This window comes from Coturnix japonica, chromosome 3, assembly GCF_054131305.1.
Source record: "Coturnix japonica strain WE chromosome 3, WE-NBRP24, whole genome shotgun sequence".
NCBI classification, from domain to species: domain Eukaryota; kingdom Metazoa; phylum Chordata; class Aves; order Galliformes; family Phasianidae; genus Coturnix; species Coturnix japonica.
This window is the reverse complement of record NC_140665.1, coordinates 71,989,067-72,015,276: the sequence shown is the minus strand read 5'-3', so window position 1 is coordinate 72,015,276 and position 26,210 is coordinate 71,989,067. Positions and strand designations below refer to the sequence as shown.

General features: G+C 37.2%; 1 protein-coding gene across 2 annotated transcripts in view; it reads right to left on the bottom strand.

Annotated features, from left to right (window-relative positions):
• Positions 1-26,210, bottom strand: part of RNGTT (RNA guanylyltransferase and 5'-phosphatase) — a 169,706-nt gene that overhangs the window by 53,058 nt on the left and 90,438 nt on the right. For both annotated transcript variants that reach the window (XM_015858955.3, XM_015858956.3), the window contains exon 13: positions 4,683-4,783. In XM_015858955.3, the coding sequence (XP_015714441.1) occupies positions 4,683-4,783 (101 nt within the window). The remainder of the gene's footprint in view (positions 1-4,682; positions 4,784-26,210) is intronic.

Sequence of the window (26,210 nt, the reverse complement as noted above, 5' to 3'; positions counted from 1 at the left end):
GCTCCCATTCTGTGACGGATGACATGCGTAAGAACAAGTTTATGTTCTTTGGCAACCACCATTCCGCAACCCAGTAAGACTGAAAAGAGCTCACAGCCTTAACCGGTCATTTACTGACCAAATAAAAGGGGGGACAGAAAGTGAGGAGGAAGCACAAAACACAGCTCAAACAAACCATACTGTCACCTCTGCTGATCAGTCAGTTAACTGTTTAGTTAACTCTTACCTATTTTTCAATTAGGATGTTTTTGGTTTTTTTTCGAAGCAGAACCGCGAGGAAGACTGGCTCGTAAGGTGAATAAGTCACCTTGTGACAGACAGCATATCTATATGACAGCAAATCAAGAACAGCATGCTTATTTTGAACCCATTTTTTACTTTTCAGATGCTCTAATTTACAGAACAAAAAGAACAACATGACATCTAACAAAAGGAAAACATTCAACTGCCTATAGCTATGATGTCTATATTTGGTTGTTGATCTATAATTGCCAATACAGTCACTGAAGCCCCTGCTGTCCTCAAATACGTTGTATTTCATCTTGCATTTTTCATCAGTCAGCAACTTCCAAGCAACACAAGCTTTGCCTAAATCTTGCAAACATGCCCCTGTAATGGAGATGCTGCACACAACGATTATATACATTTCCTTCTGACAAGGTCATTTAACTCAGAGGTCATTTGTAAATGGTGAGCTATATCCTTGTAATTTTATTTTCCACGAGCATCATCATAATTTTAGGAAAATGCAAAGTACTGTTACATGAGGGCTTCACTTCACATTGCTGATGAGATACAATTACCTCAGTAAACCTGAAGTGATACAGAAGTGCTGACAAATGGGCTTACCACTTTACAGCATGTGAATGTGAGAGATTTACAGTTCAACTGCTGTGTTTCACCACAGATAAGCAACACCTTATTCCTTCATTTAGCTAATATAGTAGGTTGATAGGTTGTTAGCCATTTGTTTTCAATAAAAATAACTATTATGATGTGATCAGAAGAGACTGAACCATAAACTAGAATCCTTGCAAAAGCAACAGAAAAAGAGTTAATGCAAACCATCATGCTGACGCTTGGATGGGCTGCTCTATGGGAATACACAGGGGACAATTACTGTGGCTCAGCTGATAAGATGTAACTTGCTAAGGTGCAACAACACAATTTCTTTCAAGTATATGCCTGAACAGGAGTGTCAAGATTAGGTCACCGTGATTACCAAGACCTGTCTTTCCCCAGGATGCAATAGTATTTTTTCTTTATTTTCATTCTTTGTTATGGAATCTTCATCTTAATAGTGCAGCTTATTCTAAAAGTACTTCATAGACCATAAGCCTGACCCTTCCTTTTAATTCAAAGGCAGAGCTGCCCAATATCAATACTGAAATTACTGAACCCTATACAAAAGTAAATGAGTCATCCATCCGGAACGGAACTACATCTGGAGTGAAACATGGCAGCTATTTTGCAGTTTGCATTACTATTACAGACTGATCTATGGATGGAAATGCACAACTGAAAGCACAGGGGAATTTTAGGTAGATGGAAAAATAATCACACCGACTAAAATCAGGCAAATTCCCTGGAGAACTCCCTCATTCACAGGAAAAATGCACAAGATTGTTTACAATTGATCAGGATCTCAATTACACATGCCATGCCAAAGACAGGCCTAACAGCTGACTGTGCTCCAGTCTCATGCTTTTGAATAAATAATGACCCCATATGGGTTTTTTTCCCCCACTATTTAATTAAATATGGAACTATAAATACATGGGCAGCATGGCTTGAGTTTAGTGACACAGGTTCAACCTAAAAGACCACACACAACAGCAGCACAGATTTAGATGTCTGCGTTTTAGGGTTTAAAGGTGAGGCTGTAAATCAGAACAGAGGACTTGAAAATTATAGGCAATCCCAATCCTTGCTATTTCAAGCTGTCACGTATTTGAGATCAATACTTTGAGCTCAGCTCCGCAGTCAGTAAAAGATCAATACAAATGCATACATTCCTTTCCCATAAATATTACTGCTTAACTATCAAAGTAACACACATGCTTTTATAATAATACTTTAAATGCATTTGCACAACTCTGCTGTCAAACGTGTGTCAAATTTCTTTGTGAGCCCTTGAATGAAAACTATTTTACCTAAAGCACTGAAACCACTATGAATCCTGGCTTTTAATCTCAGTGAGGCTGGGGAGAGGTGGGATGCCTAATGTTGCCATATTAGAACTGACAGTAGCAAGACATTCTGTCCATCAAAATAGAGCTTTTAGGGTTTTTTGTCTGTTTGTTTGTTTGTTTCAGAAATCAACCTAACAGGCTTTCTTCAAAGTCAGTTTAATATGGCAGTGATCAGAACTCTGGAATTGCCTTTTAAAAGTCTAAAACTAAGCATGTTTCTTTTAAAACAATTTCGTAGTTGATATAGTTTGGATGCTTCCACTAGATAGTTCATATTTCACCAAGCAATTAATCAGACAACCAAATTAACAAGAGAAGCAATTAAACTTACAATATTTTATTCATTGTTCATGTTTAACTGAGTAGAAGCTGCAGTTTCATTGGTCACTACTTAACATTAATACCTCTCTCCTGGTAGTAGCAAAGTGTTGTTTTTCACCCAGTACTTAACTAAATTTTCTTTTTCTTAGTTGAACGTATCTGGACTTGTGCTATGAACAGCAGTCAACTGTCATATCAGCTAAAGTAAAATGTACTTGGAATAATGATACATTACCTCTCTAATGCCAAGTTTCTAGGATATTTTTTTTTCTTAAGCATATGAGAGGAACATAAACAACGTAAGTTGCACCAGAAGAGGTTTAGATTAGACATAAGGAAAAACTTTTTCAATCAGAAAGTGTTCAGGCACTGGAATGGCTGCCCAGGGAGGTGGTGGAGTTGCCATCTCTGGCAGTGTTTGAGGCAACTGGATGAGGAGCTACGAGAGATGGTTTAGTAGTTTTTCTGTAGCTACAGTAATGGGAGAATGGTTGGACTGGATGATCTTGTAGGTCCCTTCCAACCTTGTCATTCTATGATTCTATGAACTTAAATCTTACAGCATTCAGAAACTAATCCAGGTACTTATATCCATCCTGATAAGCAATACACACATTTTCACATAGCTTAAGTATGGTAAAACTTTTCTAAATGCTAGGAAACGTTTCCAGTTTGACAATGGAACACTCCTTCTTTAAGAATTTTCTGCTAAGCGTCCAAATTCTTAGCAACAGTTTTGCTGGCTAATTTTTATTACATTCATTTTCTGATAAAATTATCATTTATTATTTTAAATGTAATGCAATAGCACTAAGATTTTTCTATTTGAAATTGCTGTTAACTAATCAAACAAATATATACATACATATATATATATATATATATATACACACTTTTTTTTTTAGGTGAAATGACAAATAGTCTTATTTTGCTTGTGCGCTACAGGCTCCTACTATGAATTTCTAGGCTTCAGCTGAAATCTAAAGAATCCCATAATAAAAGTATAATTCCTGCCAGACACCAGATTATTTTTTCAGTTGAAATCCTTCCTGTAACACTCTTCTGTGCTTTAAATAACAGCCAAACAAATGTGAAACTGAATGTCTGAATCTGAAATCAAATGTAAAATATTCCTGTATATTCTCTATAGCAGCCGTGTTGCTTCTAAAGACTTAATATACCACTTTCAATCACAAAAATATGAACTGATGTTTCTAACCTTATGAAATACTCAGAAGTCAGTAGCCAAGAATACTTTGTTGAGTAAAATCCATATTCTCAAGATACCACACATTCATCAAATATGTTCATTAATAGAATAAGCTAAAGTTAGATGAACCATTACTAGCACTCAGGACTAAGTAAGCAGTTTGTGTATTAACTATTAAACCACACTGAGTTACCTAGGGCACACACACAGAATACAAAAGCTAAACATCAGTAGTCAAACTGTCAGCTGTAATGAAACCCAGATGTTAAAGCAGGCAACAAAATCAATGAACTCAGCCCTAAACAAAATTATTTCCAAGGCAAGCTTTAATCCAGTGACTCAATCTTCACCCTTCCCTCCCTGTTTAATATGTGCAGTGTCTGAATTAGGCAATAAGTATGTACAATTACTCTGAAGATTCACGTGTCTCTTGTTCCTGGAGCTTACCACTTTTGGAAAAAAAAAACAAAACAAAACTGATTGTTTTACAGACAATAGAAAGAAAATCTGTCAAAAAACGTGAAGTTCAGGTTTTTCTTTAAAAAAAAAGCCTAAGTATCATTTCGTGATTATGCAGAATTCTAAAATGGAATGATGTTGATGTTGACACTATTTTGCTTAAAAACAAGAGAAAACAGTTACTCTATATAAGAGTTTAAGCCAACGTAGCCTGTCTATATTCTACATCCACCAAAGGCAATGCTAAAGCCAAAGAAGACTTTAGCTATTGTGTTGGGTTGAAACAATGTAAGTATGAGTAGTTTTACACTATAAGCGTCTGCTGTTGTTTTCAGAACTGCATTGATTACAACAGTTTCTAACGCTTTCAATGAACAAATTCTACAGAATATAGACAGGCTTAGCCCCAGAAAATGTCAAGAAATATCAGAGGGGAGATTAAACTGCTAAGGGACATTCACTTGTGTGTTATACATTTCAAAAGGGGAGAGATTACATACCCTTCTCCTCCAATTCTCGTTATCTTCAGACGAAAATCAACAGAGTTCAGGCTGGGTGGCTTCCATTTCAGAATATCGTCACATCGACCAGGCTTGTATTTCTGAAGCAAATTAAAAAGTGGTTTAATTATGCTTATTGGTTTTCACTGGTTTTAAAAGAAAAACTCAGAGTTTCAGACTATATTAGATGTCTCTAATGAATTACAGCACTTGGTGATTGAAGCAATGAATTTCATTACCACAGAGGTAGTTGTGCTTCACTACTTTATTTGCCTTTTAGACTGCTTTTCCCTTTTAAAACTGCTCTGCAGCCAAGTCACTGCATATAATGCAAAACTCAGAACGGAAACAAAAATTAGCATACTTCATTGTCTCACTCTGACTAATGGAAAATTTCAGAAAAGAAAATAAGACAGCACAGTTTTAATAAATGATAGCACTGATAGGACTTGCATAAAATATGCATTTAAGATAACCTCGACATTTTGTACAATTTTTATGAACAATGTTTTTGTTTCCCATACTGCTGGCTGACACAATGTGAAAAAGCCAGCAGTCATCATACTGACAGCCCTCAGAAGGGCCCATCAGAAACATGTTCTTTGGTATCAAAAGAATTTAAGTTATGTAGAGATTAAAAAAGCGTCGTGACATACTGAAACATAAATTAAAGGAGCATCTGTTGCTTAAGAGAACTGAACTAGAAGTTGCTGTATTTATCATAAAAGAGCAATTTTCTCTTAAATTAAGACCTTTGCTTTAGCATGGTCTCTTTTATCATCCACTTTGGTTAATTAAGCTGCCATGCTGTTCATCCCCAGCTAATAGTGACAGTCAAGGCAGCTAAACTTTTCCTTACTTGGATATCATTCACAGCAGTGGAGTAAATCAAAATTAGCATGAACAGAGAAAAAGCAAAAGAAAAAACTGGGTACGTACAAGATGAGAAATTCTAGTTTTAGATCAATGAGAAAGATTATTTTAAGTTTATCTCATAAAAACAAACCTACAAAATCAAGAATGCCAGGTGTCTTTTGGTACCACAGTGATCACCATTCATTCATAGCACCCAGATCTTGTTTAATATTTACAAAATATTCAATTTACTGATGATAAGTACAACAGGTCTAGACCGAAAATGATTTTTTTCTGAAAAAAGACTGAACAGTTATTCTTTCCAAAATAAATGCATCATATCTCTCATTACTTCCTCACAAAATGACTGTGTGATGTTTGCTAGACAACAGTCAGGCAAGCTTTACTTCCCATAGCTGAAACCAAAACCAGCTCCAAACAGCATTAGTCACGCATAGCAGAAATATGACAAAAATAACCTACTGAAAGCTCTTTTTGAAAACTGAACGTGGCTGTCTGAACTGTATCTACCAACTTCTTGACCACAGCCCCAGACTATACGAAAAGCTTCAGGCTTTCTGTTCAGGTTCCTATTCAGGACACTACAGTCATCTTTCAGTTGTTGGTACTGGAGTTGCCTACTCAACTATTCTGATCTTCTGCAGCTCTGAAGTGAATTTCTCCAAAACCGTCCCCTCAAAATCTGAGCAGAATTTAAATGATTTCTCTTGGACATTAGGAAAACATGCAGAAGAGGTTTCTGACCCCTTTTATCCATGCCTGTTCTCCTTCAATGTCTTTTACTTTATTCCTTCCCAGCTATCTTCTATTTGAAAACTGTCTACTGGAAAGCAACTTTCCTCAGTCACCCCTCACATCTAGAACTCTTGCCAAACCAAATCAAACATTCTTATTTCACTTGAATCAGGAAAAGTGTAAGACACAGTGCTATACTAAAGGTATGTCTGCTTTTTAAACAACTTAACTTCTCTTCCCATCTTGTTCCCCCTTTATATGATTTCTGGCCTGTAACATAAGTAGCTATTTGAGGAGAGCTGCTTGATTGCACACATTTACAAAAATAGGATATAAAAAGGTATAGCTTAAGAAGCTTAAAAAAAACAAAACAAAAACACAAACAAAAACAAAGCCAAAACCACTAAATCTTTCAGTAGTCCTTTTAGTTTTCTTCACCCCGCTGGCCTCAATCAGCCCTCCTTCATCTCTCTGCCTCTTCTCTACGTGCCAGTAATGAAATCTATTTATCTCTTTAGTTTTCTTCATTTAGATTAGCAAATTAAAAGTCTTAAAAAATGCAGGTATGAATATTTAACACTCATGCTGAATGTACTTATTGATATTAAATGGATAAGTCAACAGAATATACAAAACAAAGAAAAAAAAATCTCAAGAAACCACTTAATCATTTCAGATAATCATTTTTACACGCAGACTGCATATTCAAATATATTTTAAATAGCTTACATTCCATTTTAAAGAAAAAATGACTATTTTAGAATATATTCAACTGGTTGTGTGAACTTAAAATGAGAAATATGATGTAGGTGAATGGCACTGAGATCTCTTTGTCAGTCAAATTTTTCTGCAGTTTTCTTATATCTGATATTGCAAGAATAAGGAATTGAATTTTAAGGTATGTTCTGGGAATAATAATACAACATACAATGCTTGCAAAGAAATTATTGTTGCTCTCACTTGTCTTCTGACTTGGCAAACAACCATTCCTACTACAAGGTATTCATTACTTAGTTCGAATAAAAACTGTGAGGAACATTTCCACTTATGACAAATTTCTCCACAGGGTGAAAATTTAATTTATGAAACAAACTTTATAGCAGGCACTAAGGAACACAAAGTACAGCTGAGCAGCTGAAGTTGTTGGAACAGGTGTTGGTTGGTTTTGCTGTATGGAAGATTTGTCTCAGTGGTTCTTCATGCGACTTTTTAAGCATGACTGAGGTCTTCAATCACTCCATAAAAGTGTCATCTGTCAATCACATCTAACACTTTTATTAACCTTTTATTAAGCCTCTGTGTGGCATGGCTTCTATGTTATCGACTTGCAGTAATCTTCCAAGCAAGATTACTGGAGCATTTACAGGGATGGATTTATTAATATATACTCAAGTAATCAATTCCTATTTAAGCTACAGGTCATATTTTTGAGACCTTATGAGGTATTAGGACTAGATCCAGTCTAATTGACTCCAGAAAACAACGTCAGCTGATTTAATATATCAGTCCAAATAATCTCTTTACATATCACTCCTTTTAAGAGCAGCTAACAGTCTGTGGGACTACCAGTCTCAATTGAAAAACTTCCCATATTTTATCCAAAAGGTCAATTTGGACCATTTTGCATTCAAGATTACTGAACATTTTCTCTTAGTTGTAAACAGGAGGATTTGTTTCTGTCTGGAATGTAAATCCAGAAAAAGTCTGACATACCGAGGATATGAATTCTCATCAACACAACATAAACAGCCCTCTAAGCACCCCTGGTACTGAAATCCTGAAGAAACATTTGAAAACCTTGGTCAAAGGATCTTTGATCAGGTGGAGGCCAGCTATGTGTGGTGTCCTCTAGGGGTTAGTACTCTTTAACATCTTTATCACTGAACCAGACAATGAGATCAGCAAATACGCTGATTTGCTATCAGCCAACAGTGTGCCCAGGTGGCCAAGAAGGCCAATGGCATCCTGGCTTGTATCAGGAATGGTGTGGTGAGCAGGACTAGGGAAGTCATCCTGCCCCTGGACTCAGCATTGGTGAGGCCTCACCTCGAGTACTGTGTTTGGTTTTGGGCACCTCAGTACAAAAAGGACACTGAGGTGCTGGAGCAGGTCCAAAGAAGGGCAACAAGGATCGTGAAGGGCTTGGATAATGTGCCCTATGAGGAGAGACTGAAGGAACTGGGGCTGTTTATTCTGGGGAAAAGGAGGCTGAGGGGAAACCTGCTTGCTCTCTTCCAGTATCTGAAAGGTGCTTACAGCGAGAGAGGGGTTGGTCTCACTGGTGACAGGACAAGGGGAAATGGCCTCAAGTTACATCAGAGTAAGTTTAGGTAGGTTATCAGGAAAAGCTTCTCTACAGAAAGGGTTGTTAAGCACTGGAATAGGCTCCCCAGGGAGGTGGTTGAGTCACCATCCCTGGATGTGTTTAAAAACCATTTGGATGTGGTGCTCAGGGACATGATTTAGCAAGGGTTGTTAGGGCAGAAGGTTTAGGTTGCAGTTGGACTTGATGATCTTTATGGTCTTTCCCAACCTAAGCAATTCTATGATTCTATGACACTAAGCCACGAGTGTCCAAACTTTTGCCTTGCCTGAATGAAGAGGAATTGTCTTGGGCCACATATACACGACTGCTTTTAAAGCAATACCTCCTATTTATTTCCATGGAAACCACAAAAGAAATAATGAGCACAGTAACTCTGCTTGATTAAGCAAGTTTTCAGAAACAAAGAACTCAACATAGTTGTCACCATTAGCTATGCATTGTCACCAGAGATGAACAAGAGCCTGCATGCCATGTTCACAAAAACCTGCACCAACATGGGTGATCCACTGCTGAAATGCACTACAGTGCTCACACTTCCACTATTCAGTCTCCAGAAAAGTTCAGCAAGTGTCAGTAAATGACAGTGGGTGCAATTTTTCTTTTTTGAACAGAGAAATTCAACAACACACCTTTTCTTTTCATACCCACTTCCACGCCAGACACCACTTTTTCAGATTGCCCTTCTGCTGCCATCTGTCACAAGGCAACAAAACGCAACAGGATCTTGGTGGAAAAGTTCAGCCTCTACCGCCATACCACCAACACCTGCCTATGATGTCGTGTAACAATACAATGAAACAGGAGGCATTGCTGTTGGAGCAGCCCTCATGAAACATATACTAGTGCGATACTTGATCTTATTTTTCTGAAGTTATTGCATCAGTCTGGTTCAATGGCAGCAGCTGTAATTCTTAGTGAGTTCTCATGGTGCTCACCAGAGATTTTTTAAAGAAGTTTTACTCTTCCTGTACTTCGTCCTTGACAACAGTTGCTCACAAATGTGCATACTGCAAAAGTGGTGACATAAACAAAGATTGACTGTGAAGTGACGGATATTCTGCTCTGTTAAGAGTGGCCTTATAGAAGTCTAGGAAAAGAACGTGGTCAAATTTTTGAGTTGAATATCTGATTGCAACTCTATACATTCCATTTGAAAACTGCAAGTACTATTCAAGTCAACTGAAAATGGAGTTGCAAACATAAATTGATATTTTTGCAATACTGAAGCTTCTTCTCAAATTCATGCATCAAAATGGAAAGCACAGCTGCATGTTTTTCCACTGTTCACAGGACTGCGTGCATCAAAATTCATACTGTTATTTGCCATAACTTGAGTTAGCGCTGCACTGCATCCTCCCCACACCGTGGCTTGAGCCCAGACAGTGCTGATTGCACAGCAATTTTTGGTTGCTGTGAGCAATGGGTGTGCACGTGGCCACTGGTCAAGGAAGAGCTGTCACTAGGATGTGGGCCACACTGCAGGCTACGCTGGGTCACAGGTTTGGATGTGCCTGCAGTAGGCTGAGTGGTGTAGCTAGCACAGAAGAAAGCAAGGGATGAAATCAGAGGGACCTGAATATGTTTGAAAGGCCTACATGAACCCTGCTAAAACTCAAATACAAAACCTGACAAGAGAAACTATTTCATGATTGCTAATGAAAAACAGTGTTTTGACAGGATATATCTGCATACCTATAATTGCACTTCCATTTCCACATTTTTTGACTCAAGTTTAATTAAAAAATTAATTGGCTGGCATGCCTGAAGGGGAGCTGAGGGGGATTTGTTATTTAAGATAGAGCTACATTTCTTGCCTTTGCTTCTTGAACCAACACAATGTAAAACAAGCCCCAGCTAAACTTTTTGTTGTATTATTTAAATATATTCAAGATCAGTCTCTGTCATTGTTCAAATTAGCCAAAGAGATGTCTATTGTCAACTGACAAATAACATGTTTCTGACTTCATAGTAGAATAGCTAACATTTAATACCCAATAAAGATACAGGTAATTTACAAGTATTTTTCTGTAACATTTACACAGATGAGCAACTACATTTCAAGAATAGCTTACACAGTCTCCGGACTTCTACTGTTGGATCAATAGGAGCAGAACTTCACAAAAATCCAGCTAAAAATGAGAATTCACCCAAAGGCCAAAATGAATGCCCTCCCCGGTATTTAGTTTTGTATTGGCTGAGTCCATACACACAATATAGCAGTAGTAAGTTCTTGAATTTGAATGTTAAATGCTACATCAACTTCTTCAAAGATAAGCCAGAGCCAAACAAGAATTCTGCTTGTTAAGTATGTGAAAACTTCACCTTAGATGAATCACTACATACTGCAGACCTGTACTGCCTGAAGTTATTCTGTATTCCATTTCCAAAACAAAATGTGAAGCAATCTGTCTGAGATCAAACTACTCCCTAGCATTTTAAATATAGCATTCATAGCAAGATATCCTCCACACCACCCCCCAGATATGCACGTACATGACTACTCTTAAAACTTATCAGGTCACGTATCATTTCAAACACAAAGCTCTCAGTTCAATCTAACTTTTCCATCTAGTCTAACTACAAAAATTAGAATTCCACATCCAAAAACATACATTAACAAATCAGACACTAAAATAGCTTTACAATACTGGACCAAAAGATCTCCTTCAGTCCTTTCAAAGTCACGCGGACCAAGCCTTCCAGCAGGCTATCAACCACAAATCCTTACATTTTTGCAACTCTGATGCTCACTCAGCATCCTCTCAACTTTACTTCCACCTTCATAATATCTTCCTTATCATTTTTACAATTAAGATGCCAGCACAACGCAGGTTTTCTCCCAGAGGAACACCAGTCCCTTTCTTTTTCACCATTTCACAAACTCACTGACTTCTAATGTCACCTACCTCTGTTTCTTAAAAACCAAACTCAGCCAGTTAGGACTCGTCAGTCTGTGCAAGTGACAGAAAAGCTTTTCTGACATCAGGATAATGGGCAGAATCAAAAGGCTTCCCAGTCCCATATTGTCAGGTAGGTCCACACAGGTCACATGGAATAAGTCTGTGTTAGTATCCAGTGATCCACATAAGCACTGTGAGACTAACTGGTGGCTTCCTCGACACAATGAACCCCAAGCCCCTGCCCTGTCCCAAGAGTAATTAGTCCTATTTGTACCCTTCCTCCATAGGTGTACATGGAGGCGGTAACCCCTTTTTCCCCTCCCTACAAGTTATGAGAAAGGCTGACCCTCAGAGAATACAGTTCAGTTGTCCAAATTACTTTTGCTGAGACTTTCTTCAGATATTCTTCCCACTCAATTTCAGGTTCTGCCTAAAGCCGTGCATTGTCCCAGCATTTATATTCAATGGATAATTCAGTAGAAAGATGAAAGCCTGGGCAACGGAGATGCTAACTGCCCATAGCGAGAATGAAGTTTCTCTCAAAGCAGCTGCTTTCAGCTACCACATGGTATAGACTTTGCTGTTTAGTATTCCGTAGGAGGAAGAGTGGAGTTAATCTCTGGGACTGCATTATGGGCAGACAGTCTGGGCTGTGAGGTGTTGGTGACTCACCATGAAGACATCCACCTCAGAGACAGAATAACTTCAGCCAGAAGTCTAGACCAAAAAAAAAACGGATCAGTTCTCCTAGTGACGGAATAGGAAGAGGTGGTAGCATGACCAAGTGAAAGGTTCTTGTCTTATCAAGAAAAGGTTTCCTTGACAGGGGTGGCTCATTATCTAACAAAGCCTAAGAAGCCAGCTCTATCTCTCAAATCTTTATTAAATGTCATTCTCCTTAAGTACAGCAGCAGCATCTAACATAGGCTTTTTCAGCCTTCCACCTCCAAATGACGGGAAGCAAGCAAATAACCCGGCTCTTTAAATTTTCCCAAACAGCACACTGCTGACACTTAGCATCTATACTTCCCCACTGCGTACCATTCAGAACCAGCCCTGCAAGAAATCTAGGATCGGGGAAGATCTGCTTGGAAATCTATCCCTGTCCCAAAGACGTATGGGTACCATTGGGAAGTAAGGGACAACAGGGTAGAGGTAGAAGGTGATGGAGTTAACCAAGGCAACTGCTGAAGTTCTTTTGAATCATCAAATGTCATTTGCCACACTGAAAATGACATCAGCGCTTAACCACACTGAAGATACACTATAATTAATGTTTCTCAAGTATGAAATATAAATCTTTATGTATCTGATAGTTTAATTTTCCAAAAAGTTACCTTGCTAGTTTGTATTTTAACACCCAAAAGAATCTTCTACAATTAAATGTTATTCTGATATTTAGTCAGTCTTACCAGGATAAAGACACTAAAACACACTAGAATACTTCCAAGTTCACAAACAGTAAGAGATTTGTTACGCTGTGAAATCTACCCATTTCTGCCACAAATATTTTTCTATGTTTTAACTAAGCAGTTTGCAAATAATTTGGTATTTGTTGTGATGTGAAGGCTTTCACTTGAATGGAAAAAGTTAACTATTGCAAACCAATAACATCAACAAATCTGCTTCTCATACTCACTCAAAAAGTGGTTTTTTTCTGAAGAGCTCTACTTCACTCTCACACTTACTTATATTCACGTGGTAGCCACTACCCTACCCAATCCAATAGTTTGCATACAGCTGTATAAACATAAAGACTGAACAATTATCAAAAATGTTTATTTATTTTCTTGCACTGAAGACCCTGCATCATTTTAAAGAACCAAAGGGATCAATTGTAATTGACTGTTTCAGGCCAGACCTGATCAAGAGATGAGCTGAAGGAAGAGAAGTTGCTAATATTGGCAGAATGTGTGAATAAGTCACATCAATGGATCAAGAAACCACAAGATGAAAGTCAGCCATTGATTCAATTGCATGTTCGTAGACTTTTAAGACAAAAGTATCACTGAGTCATCTCAGTTGCACGTAGGACAAAGGAGCTTGAACAACCATGCTTATAATTCCCAATCAAATGACAGCATATCTTCATGACATATACTAAGCAATGAAGAAACAACATGTACTTAGGGAGGTTACCATGATTGTTTATTACAGCCAAGGTTAAAAACATATGCTTATTTCTACAGCAAACGCCTCTGAATCTTGTAATGGTTTAGCTCAGGATGAAGACCAGCTCTCCCTTTAATTACTTCCTTTTGTGAAGACAAAATGATTAAGCCTGACTGTCACTGCATAGGTAATTTTCAATTTGGTTAATGTATGCATGCATTTTCATTGCATAATTTTGTCAGTCTTTGAAGAGTAGGCAACAGAACTGAACCTACCATGTTCCAATGTCATTTTTCACTGCTTAAGTATATAGAAATGTTAAGAAAAACAACACAACAACAAAGACATTTAAGTATTTTGTATTAATTTGCACTGCATTAAAATGCAAGTTGTCAGAGTGATAACCTCAGCTGTGTAGTCAGTTAGTGCAGTTGCTCTAAGATACAGAGCATAACTAGCTGTATTTAAGCACTGTCTAAAGATTAAATTACCCAGATTGGCCTATACTACTGATCCTTTGGGAACCTGGCCAAGATTACTATAGAAGTTAGAAATTATAACATGACTACACACGCACAAAAGCGTGCACATACACAAGCATGCACAAAACCTCATACACAGAAGTAAAAAAAAAACAACAAAAAAACACCCAAAATATGTTCAAATCATTCATCTTAATATATCTTTTTTTGTCAGTCTTCCACCAAAACAGAAAAAAAAACAAAAAACAAAAAACAAAACAAAAAAAACCAACAACAAAAAAAAAAACAACAAACCACAAAGAAATACACTGAAAGCTACGTGAGGAAATAAGTTATTCCACTGGCAGCTAATCTGTGACTCAGCCTCCAAAAGTATTTGTCTTCTGTCCATTCTAGCCTCCCATTGCAGTTCCATCTCCTGCTTTTCAAAGCACCCACAGAAGTAACTTATATCTTCATCTTCCTCATAGCCTATCACTGTGATGCCCCACCCTTCCCCATAAAACCTATTTTGTCTGGTAAAAAGATAGACAAAAGGGCTTCAGATGAATCTAGGTTACTGACAGGTAGATGCGATTAATGCTTTTTCCTGCTGCATATTGAGCAGGATGTTCAGAACTGGATGAAAGAAATATAAATACCAAGCTGATCACCATGTGGTGGAGAATGTCCAGCTTCTCTTAATAATCCCTAAAGCAAACAGATTAGACAACGACATTGCTTCCAGAATACAAAACTCTTTCCTAACTCATACCCTTGAAGGTGAACTACATTGTATGCTATAGCATTTATGGTGTTTGGTGGTGATCAACTGGTGATCAGTGAATCACCTGCAAGTTTTATCCCTCATACAACAGGAACAGCTGCTTTGTTTGTTAGCAGTCTAGGAGACAAAGAATAAGGTCTTTCATGAAGATGTTTGACATTGTTTCTGTCTAATCTCTTGAAATTTTAGAGCAGGCAGGCTTCTGTTGTTGTTGTTGTTGTTTTGGAGAGGGTTTTTTGAGTGCTTTTTCTCCCCCTATAAATATGACTCATTCGTCCCTGCAGTTATATAGGAACGACACTAAGCTGACATTTCTGAGTACTCTTACAAGTAATCAGGTGGGGCAAAACTGTTGGGTAAACACCAGCACTTTCTGAACATCTGTCACTTTGTGAAAGGCATTTTCATAGTCAAAACAACAGAGAAGAATTTAAACACAGAACGGAAAATACAGGGACACACAAAATGGCTACAAAATTTATACCACCATAAAAAATTATCCAAACCCTTTTCAGCTTCATGCGAACACTTCAATACCCCTGCATCAAACCCATCATCCACCACAACCTGTGTCTAAGCACAGACAGATGGCCGGGAGGCTCTATCTGAAGATGATAACAAAAGTAAATTGCTCTTTCAAAAACAAGAACAGCAAAAGAAAATACCAACCCAAAATATCAAAACCCTCTTAGCTACAAATCACAGAAAATGATAAATGCTTCTTTTAATGCTCAGTGTTTTAAATTACTGATTCAAGGCACCTTAAAAGTCAACACTCATCCTCTCTAAACTTCAGCTTTTTACCTGGTTCAGTAAATTGAACGGAATACAGAGACACGCTGACACTCTATAAATATTTGATCAGCTTTAATATAAGGTTGTTAATGAATTCCAAACATTTTACAGTGTACTGTTGTCTCATAATAGAAAGTAAATTCTTAGACCATAACTTGTGAAGCTCATAAAAAAAGATGAAAAAGCAGCTTCCTTGGCTAAGCTCAAATCATTTAATGTACACAAGTAAAAGGATGACAGAGCCAGCTGATGATAACAAAGTTTTAAATGACTCATTACTTGACAGTGAAGTCATAACACTGCTTCAACTCCATATACTCAAGCAGATCTGTGTATGTTCTTCCATCCCTCCTCCACTTTAAAAAGTAAAATAAATAAAATAAATAACATGTTCTAAGACACACTAACTTAGGTGTACTCCAGAAATTTTTCCATTCGAAATCTGAAATACAAACTAGTAATTGTATGTCTTAATCCGTGAACATTGGTTAGTCAAAAGTAGCAAGTTCTACTGAGAAAGTTTTTGTCTCCCATGAAAATGTGAAGTGAAGCTACATGAAGTAGAAAGAAAAGGGCTATAATCAAAATGACTTCTAAAATATTAAGCCTGACTGTCAGAGCGTTCTGGAAAGGAAAATATGCTACTAATATGCATTCATTTAAATAGTGTTAGATTATGTTTCATACTAAGGATTTTAGCACTTGAATGCAAATAAGGTTTGTAAAGTTAACCTGCATGAAGAAATTATACCGTTAATATTTTAGCAGTTATTTTTCAATTACTTTTTCCAGAGGTGCCTCTGAATATCAAGCTAATGCAATATTTATATTGAACATTTTGGTCATTATTGGGCTAGATGTCCGCTACTCTTGTGCTTTAATTCAGCTTTATACCTCAAGCTCCATTAAACATCTCGTTTCATAACTACGCTAATAGCTTTTCTTAATATTCCATTAAGCAAAGAGAAAAATGTGATCAACATTTTCTTCGTAACTAACTTCATTTACATATTAATCCTTTTAATATTTGATAAATTAAGTTCAGTTAACATCCAAAAATACATGTTTACAGCCACCAGAATATGGCAGCTACAAAATTACTCACTGCTCGTGGCTTTTTTTTCAGCACATCTCTGCAAGCAGCAGAAACCTATTCTCATATGCTCCCATTTGTAGCCATCCCTTCACTTAATATTATGAACTCAAACTAGAAACATCAACATTTGGCCTGAAGCAAAACAGAACAAATAAACAGCTCCAGACTGTTGGCTAATATCTGTGACCCACAGTGGTCAAAACGATGTCTGCCATCAATTCTAACTTCTCATTTTCTTCATTTCCATCCTCTCTTTCTCCTTAAACAATCAGACACTTCTCTCGAGCCATCAGGAAACCGTTTTCTTTCTGAAAACTTTGATGCAATTATTGCTAAAAACTGGTACTAAGATTATCATTACTTTTACCCTCAGGTACTTTTTTAAGCAGATGATAAGAAGTACAATTTGGTCTAACTTAGGCGCAACAGAGACAGTGGAAATCTAGGTGCTTAATGTTTCTCCCAGCATAGAAAGGTCAGCGTACAAAGCTATCTATATATTTACACGCTTCAATTCAGAGCACAGGACTCCCTGTCATTTGCCTACCCTCAAAGAACACAGGTAGTACTCAGGCACTTTCTTTGCAAAAACTAAATCTTTTTTTTTTTTTTTTTTTTTTTTTGCTACTTTTTTTTCAGGCTTAATTAGGTATTAAAATACTTAATAGAAACACAGTGTTTCAACTGACAATGCTGCAGTTTGGACTGTAAAACAAAACAAAAAACCCTCCTGTCAGTTACATTCCCAGGAATCACAGCAAGGATCAGTTGATACTTCTTGGGTGTACAAACAATCTCATAAAAAATAATGTATTTGTTTTTAATTCTTCAAATTTTAAATGTTAATAATCTCATTCCATTTTATGTTTAAGATGACTCCATCCACCTACTGAGGTTCGTTTGAGACATTATCTCTTAATTCACAGATAGATAAACTGAATCCCTGGAGGCATTCAAGGGAAGCCTGGAGGCTGTGGCTCTGGGCAGCCTGATCTAGTGGATTTCAACCATGCCCATGTCAAGGGGTTGAAATTAGATGATCTTTGAGATTCTTTTCAACCCAGGCCATTATATGATTCTATGATTATAAAGATGAAGGGACAAGTGAATAAAACCGTTGGGGAAGCCAAGATAACACAGAAGAACTCCTCGCCCCATTCAATTTTTTCCCCCTTTTCTTTTTAGTCCCTCAGAGCAATTCTTCTACTTTTCCCAGTGAAACAGTCTATGAAAGAGTCTCAGGAACATCATCTTCCTTCCTATTCTTCATGTCACAATATTTCTTTGAAGAAAACTTGAATGAAGCCAGTGATATAGGAGAAAACATTAATTTTCACCCCATAAATTGCTAAGTGTGGTTTCTTCATTACATTAATGGTTTATGAACCTTACTCTTTTTATTTTCACATGGTTGGATGTTGTGATGTATCAGCCTAAAACTCCTCTTATTTCTTAAAGCCTGATGGTCCCAATCTCTCTTCACCTTCTTTCCATTCAGTTTCATTACCTTTGCCCCAACTCAACATTTAATGCTGTCACTTGAATTTACTGCAGACAGAAAGAAGTCCATCTCTCAGAGGACAAAGGAACTGATTTCTTTGACTACGCTGTGATCAAAGGTTCCTGGAAATCTCACTACCACCAGACTCGATCAGCAAGAAGCACTCACTGCTTGAATTCTTCAAACAAAAGCATCCTTGTTGTAACACAGAATCTCCATGAAATAAAGCCCAGGGCTCTTGGATGGCTCACTACAATAACCTTATTTCTAAGCTGGATAATTTATCAGTATTAGAGACCACATTCGCAGCAGCTATAACCTGCACATTTAAGGCTTCATCAGAACATCAGTTTTGATAACACTTTTCTCAGGCTACAGTGAGCATCAGAATACTACAAATATTTCAGGAAATCACCTTGGAGAGTTCATGAAGATTAATGAAAATTACCAACGCTAAATAGAAGACACAAACATATTTCAGACTACTTTGTCAGGAATGTCAATCTTGGAAAAGAAGAAAGAAGCCTTACATCAAGAGGCAGACAGTAAACCAATCTGAACATAAGGAGAGACGTACAAGTATAAACTAAGAAATTGCAGTGTGCTTATCTCAGACACAGTCTAATTTCTCTTCTTTAATTCCAGAGTGAAAAAGTCCCTAGAGCAGAACAGATATGCATGAAAGATGATACACAGAATTGCCAGCAGCATTTTTTGAACATGTTGCCAAACGTATGTTACATAAAATTGTCATTAAGAGTTAGCTTATTACATTTTACAAGGCTACAAATCTCCTTGAATTAAATATTCATGAGTCTTGCTTAGGAATACTGAATCTTGCAGCATTTTAAAAGAAACAACAGAAATTTGCCTTCTAAGCTACATATTCCAATACATAAATTATAAAAATGATGAGTTTTAATTATATGGAATTCATCATTATGTATCTAGATTAAAATAGCAGAAAGTGTATTTTATACCCTTAGCTTCACAAGGAAATATTTATACAATTTTCTCAAGATCAAAAAAGTAAATCCAACCAGTGGAACACAGCATGTACTCCACAGTCCTTTGGCTTTCCTAGTAGAAAGCTGAAATGCTTGGAGTTGAAAAACAGAAAGAAAAAGTACACTAAAGTACACCAGCATGTATGTTCTCTTTTAAGCGGTCTGCTACAAGACTAATACAATTAAAAACTGCATTTTGAGGAGAGTAATTTGGATAATGAGAAAGGAAGTTCCTCCTATAGAGGGGAAAAAGAGCACACTATAGGAGAGAATGAAAGGCACCTGCCCACTCCTGGTGAGAAATTAATCCTTGCAGTTCTGACTTAGGAACAAGAAAATCAGTGGCTCTGTGAAACTGCCAATAATTTATATGGCAGAGCTATTTTCTAAGCACTGCCAGTAGACAGAAAAGTAGTGCAGGCTGTATTAAAAGATGCCACACTGAGAACTTCATTAGTTGTCCACAGAGAGGGGCATCCTCACATTAAAAGTAGTGGTTCTGATACTGGTTGTTCATCTTGCCCCATAACCAGTTTGGAAACATTACAAAACAACGGATTTAGTCACATAAGACTTTTCACCCTTTTACTATTGAGCATGACCACACAAATGTTGGTTGGACACATAATACAAGTGCTGCTTTGAAGAGTGGGACTGACCAACTGCAAAGAACCTCGTCCAGCTTCTCTGCTGCTGGTGGGCATCATCCATTCTGGCAGAACAGCTTCAGGTGGCACTTCCATACATCAGCCACTTCTTCCCCTCTTCTGCTTCCTCTCCCTTAATTATACCACATGTCAAACTGTTTATGTAGCTATGCTCTTGGCAAGCAAACAGCTAAAGTTGCAGAGAATTAAAGGAAGAGGTAAATGACAATGATTGGCAAACCACAAGGGTAACAAGTTTAGCAGTTTTAGCATTGCTACAAATAGCCATGGGGAGCAGAAAGAGAAATTTGGCAGAGCTATTTTATGAGCAGAAGTATAATACATTAAAAGACAAAACTGCGTTTCTTAAGCAAGTTCTTCATAAGATCAATTTACCTATACCCATCAAGTTAACACTGAAATGTTCAGCGAGTGGTCACTGAGCAGTATTAGCAGAAGCAGACAAACTGGAACAGCTTTACTAGCAGCTGTCTTTTTATTTGATAGGCCTCTAAGAGGTTTTTCAGCTTACTTATATTCCCATACATCCTTTCCACGACTGTCTTAAAAAGACAGGATCCTTCCCCTAGAACATAAAGCTGAGTAGCTCTGTCACAGATGAGAATGATGTAGAAAACCATCACTGCTGATTCAAGTAGAAATCGATGGCAATGTTTGGAACATACTTTACAAACTCTGTCACCCTCAAGATCAATCAAGTTTAACATTAAGGAGTATCTGTCACCAATATCTTTCCAATGCAAGTGCTAGCAAAATGCAAAGGGATGATAATAAGCATGCTTGTATGAACTCTGTGCCAGTAAGCTGGATTTCTGTGAGAAAGCATCACATTCGTGAAACAACTTTAATAGAATCCTTCAAAAATGTTCTTAGAATAGAACGAGAGAGGAAAGGTACAGCGATGGCAGCAAAGTGAACAAATATACCTGTCACCAAGTCAGCAGGCACTCAATAAAGGATAACATACCCATATTGAGCCATACTTCTCTGCTGATATGGGGAACAGTACCTGCTCATTTTATGAGCTGTCTCATAAAAGTCATTTCTGTTGTATGCGGAAATATATTCCTCCCCAACAGAAAGAGATTATGACTTTAATAGACCAGACAAATCCAGAAAACATTTTTTTCTTGACATGAAATAAATGTAAATTCTGGACAAGGAACTTGAAGTTTATAGTCAGCTGATGTCAGAGGTAATGGATTTGGCACGGAAAATCCAGAGATTCCACTCAAGAGGAAACCAAAGACATCTTGGCTTTAAAAAACAAAATGACAAACCTATTACAATGACTGTGATAAAAGCTGAGGAAGGATATTGCATGAAGTACCAGTGCCCATTTAGAAAATCATAATAGAGTTGGACCAGCGCTGTGGCTGCATTAGACCGACAATTTCTAGATGTTTATTCTGATTAGGTTATTTAGCCCTTGGCTGCATGTGGATTTGTGCTTCAAAAACGTGCAAAAGGGAAAACAACTGAAAAGAACCAAGTATCGGAGGGATATTGGCTCAGTTGTTGACACTCATTTGTAAGTGTTGCACACAGTCATATGACTGTATACAGTCATAGGCCCCAAGAAGGTATCACAAAGGATCCAAGTTTTAGACTCTCATTTGTAACTGGGAAAAAAAATAAATTAAAAGATTCATAGGATGCTAGAAACTGATTAGAAACAGGAGAGTGGTATACAAAGAGAAAAACAGCCAACAGTCTATTAGGAACAGAAGACAAGGGATTTTGTGTTAGAGATGGCCAAAGGATATTGAATAGATACAACAGTGTTTAACTCTGCATCCTTTCTGCAAAAGAGTATAGGATATGCAGCAGCATTCAGCAACCAATACCACTGCCTAGCTCCTATATTCAAGCACCTATGGATTATACACACCTGTATTTAAGTCTGTGCAATCTTGTCATTGTAACTACGTATGTGACTGCAGTCAGAAAGTTTCAATAGAGGAGAAATGTTAAGAGCTGCTGGCAGATTACAGTGATATTGCCATAATCACTGTTCTGAGGAAAAGCAGTAAGGTAAAGTAAGTAATCTCCCTTAGCTACCAAACATTTCACATCTTAAAATCACTTTTTCTTCACCATAAGGAAAAAAAAAAGTGCTTTTGCAATTCACTCCTCAGCCAATAGCTGATTCTTCAATAGTAAACTATGTCACAACTTGATTTAAAATTTTACTTCTCTTCAAAACCCCACTTCAGTACACAGTAGATCTCATAACATAAAGCCATTACCTAAAGTAATAGCCCTCTTCTTAACTAGCTGTGGATTTTCTTTTAAATCAATCAAAACTTATGTAAGCAGAGCACTTTAATCCAGTTTAGAACTGACTTTGAATATTTAAATATTTAAACTAGTCAAAAATATTAAAAGCAAACAAACCAAGCAACTTGCCTGCTGGATGACAAAAGTTTTAATACATTTTCCCTCTTTTTTTTTCCTGATCAGTCCAGTCACCATCAATGTTCCTATGAAGACAGTTCATTTAGTTCACTAATATGTTTGCAGAGAGACACTGAAGATCTTTGCAAACAATGGAATAATCTACCAAACCCAACAGAGGACAAAACCATATTTCTTTTGAAGGCCTAGCAAAATATGCAAGCAAATGTCATGGAAACAGAAGCTCTCTCCATGGTAACATCATCCCTGGTATGGCAGCTAACCACTCTCATTTCTAGCACGCTCCGAGATATGGTACTAGCTTAGTACCAGTTTTTATTTTAGTGGATTTCTATAACATTCCACATACCCAATAGCTGTTAAGTATTAATAAAAACAGTACTAATTCAGAAGCATTTTATATTAAAGCCAAAGCAAAATACAAGGGCAAACTGATCAACTGCAATAAGGCAAGTCTTAGTAACAGTCTTTGTGAAAAATAAGAGACTGGTGGCAACATAAAGAACAATTATATTACAGCTGTTTCCCATTATACCATCTGACTCACACTACAACCATCAGATACGCAAATATCTTGAACAAATTACAGGGATGCAACCACAGTATGAAAGGACACCATAACTGCAGCTAAGCAATCCACATTACCTGCCTTTACATAGAACTTACACTTCTTACCAACCAACTTCAGCTACCAAAACACTCAAAAATTGCTGAAGACTTTCAGGTCCGCTGCAGCTGCTCTCCACAGAGATGGACCAGCTTTGTGCACAGAAAGCACAGCCACACAAATTATTTCCAATGAATAATTTATTTGACAAATTAGGTCCACTTCATGAAGCATCTCTAAGTAGCTCATGACTGACAAAACCTACTACCCAAATTTATTCCACGCCAATGCTTGCCAAGCATATTTTCCAATCTGACCAACGCTAAGTTTCACTCCTTGTGATTGTTACTAGATAAAAGTCAGATGACATTACATGTCCATACATTCAAGAAACTGAAATGGATCAGCTGCAGAAGCATGTGAAAAAAGAAAGACATTTCCCATAATATTTTTGCAAGTAAAGTACCAGGTCTTACATAAACATTTACGGTAAGCACAGAAAACGCAGCACATCTTGCAGAAGTTTTAAACTGTGAACAAACATTCACAAAATTAGCCTACCTGGTTGTTCTGGTCCATGTATATGAATTATGAGAAGTGGAGTCATATCCCTTTTCAGGTTCAAATATTTCAATGAAATGTAAAGCTGAAATCAAAACCTCCGACAATAAGGAAAGCCTCAAGACTGCATTACTTAAGTTTCCAAAAATATGAAAAAGAAATGTAACTGCGTCTCTCATCTGAAAAATTACATAGAAAATGATTAGCTTGAAGCTAATTCAGCTGCTAAGACTATTGCACAGAAACATACTGCCTAAAAACTAGCAGAAATTGACATCTGTCACTTCTTTCCAAGTGAACTTTGTACCCATCCCCTCGCTTATCACAGAATGCAAACGTATCTTTTAAAATACATGTAGACAGAAATTGCGAGCTTTACATTTTATATATCAGGATGCAAAAGGAACAACCCTGATGTTCCTGTACATAGTTAGTCTTTCTCACCTATCCTGAGCTCATCACATGACCGCTGAATCCTGTGATCAATGTACCATTAATAAACAATGAAATATTTCCAAAACTACTTTGCATTATCTTTTATTCTCCTGTTGTTTCATTTCTTCATGGCTAGCAGAAACAGCCATGTTTTCACTTAATAATGGCAACATCAATTTACAGCCTGACAAATCCCTAAGACACATATTTTAATTGCTCTCGCAAGCTGAGAGTTCTCTCTAGAGAACCCTATTTTGCACATAATAAATGTTTTGTTTCAGTGGTTGGATCTTCCTGGGATTTCCAGTGATCTCTGACAAAAAACAAACTTTGTCATTTTAAACTTGTCAAAACTTTCAAATAGCATCTTGTAAGTGTACTAATTTCTTCTTTTAATAGGCAATCCAAAGTACACAGAACATCTGCATTTCTGAAGTCCAGGATTCTACCAGCTAAGATTTTTACTTTCATAGAATCATAGAATCACAAGGTTGGGAAGGACCTACAAGATCATCTCGTCCAACTGTTTACTTTTACCCTTTCAGAACGAACCATCAGATAGATCCCAGCTGTACGTTCCTCTGTCTTGGTGGAAAGCTTCTACATGAAAGATAATTTCATTTCAGAAACATAACTGCCAGCATTAAGAGAAAATAAGGCTACATTTATCTGTAATAATTACAGTACTAGTGTTCATTGGCTTTGTATACCTGACTTCTATAGTTCTGGCATGAAGCCCAGCAGTGCCCTTCCAGCTCTACACTCAGGAGTGCATAACCTGCATGATACAAACATGTGTAAATTATTCAGTGGGAGACTGAATGGAATTTCCTTGAAAACTGACTGACAGCTTTCATATTAAGCTCAAGAACTGTACTTTCAGATGTTCCACTTTAATGGAGCTTCTTATTATTTTGGAAATATCTGAGACTAAAACAGCTGACAAACAGAATTACAAAGGAAATTTAAAATACTAGAAGCCAAAATGTGATCCAATTATCACAGCACTGTTCTGTTGTACCTTCTTAATAGAATATAATTCAGCAGACATCTGAGCCTTGCAGAGCTTTCTGTGAGCCATGAGGAGCATAGTATGTTCTACACAGTATGTGATCTAAATATGTTATCAAGTACACAGATACATTTCAAGATTTATCTGATAACGTGTTAGAAACAAAGATGTATTTCAATAACTACAAAAATTCAGTTACTCATTTTGGATATTGATCCTCCATTTTCAAATATATTATTTATAAGAACAGAGAAAGTAAACATTTCAAACTTTGAATGAGAGATGTGCAAAATATGTCATTTTAGTTTTCACAGACTGTGTCTTACATGAACAGCACTTTGACCATACAGATACCAAAAATGTTAGTGTCAGCGTTTCTCTGAGAACAACCCTGTTTGCCCAAATCTCAGGTTTATACCTAACCTTCATGATATATTAGAATATTGCCCACTCTTAAAACAGCAGGATGGAGATCAACCTAAATATTCTGCCTTAGCCTGATACATATCACTCTTTTCACTACATTGCTATGCCCTGACAAAGAAAGATTAAAGATCTTCATCAAAATGTAAGAAGCCTGTTGGCTGTCTCATTCCAGCACGTACAGGAGAAAGGTATATGAGAAAGCAACTGCAACAAGGTAGTTCTTTCAGGATACTGTCCTCAAATCTTTTCAGTTGCAGTAAAAGAAGTCAGATGAATTGCATGTGAGGCATTCTATTTGTTGATAACTATTCTAGGTTATGAAGAGATTGTTGCTAAAATACTTTCCACTGTGCATTCCAGTTTGCAAGTCACTACTAGTCTATCAGCTTCTCAGCAATGATAAGATTCCATAAGATTCAGTATAAGTAGGAGCACTGCCATGGAGACAACTGATCGTTCATGGCTGCCTGTGTCAAGGATCAAGAGCTGAATTGACTTCCAAGACGATTTAATAAAGAATTCTCACTGATTCAAAGCAGATTATTTCCTAGACTTCTCTTTCCAGTGATAAAATTGACTTTTGTTTTTCAAAGCTGATCCATCATGCAGAAGTAAACACAATCTGTGTAATACAGGCTTATTCTCCTAAAAGCATGTATGTTTTGTTAAGGGTGAATAATTGCTTTGTTATTCTCACCTGAGCATCTTGCTTACACTACATACACCTAACGTTTATTTCTTGTAGCTAGAAAACGTGCAACCTGACACAGCAGGGGGCGTGAAGAAAGTGCACTCAAGAAGCTGC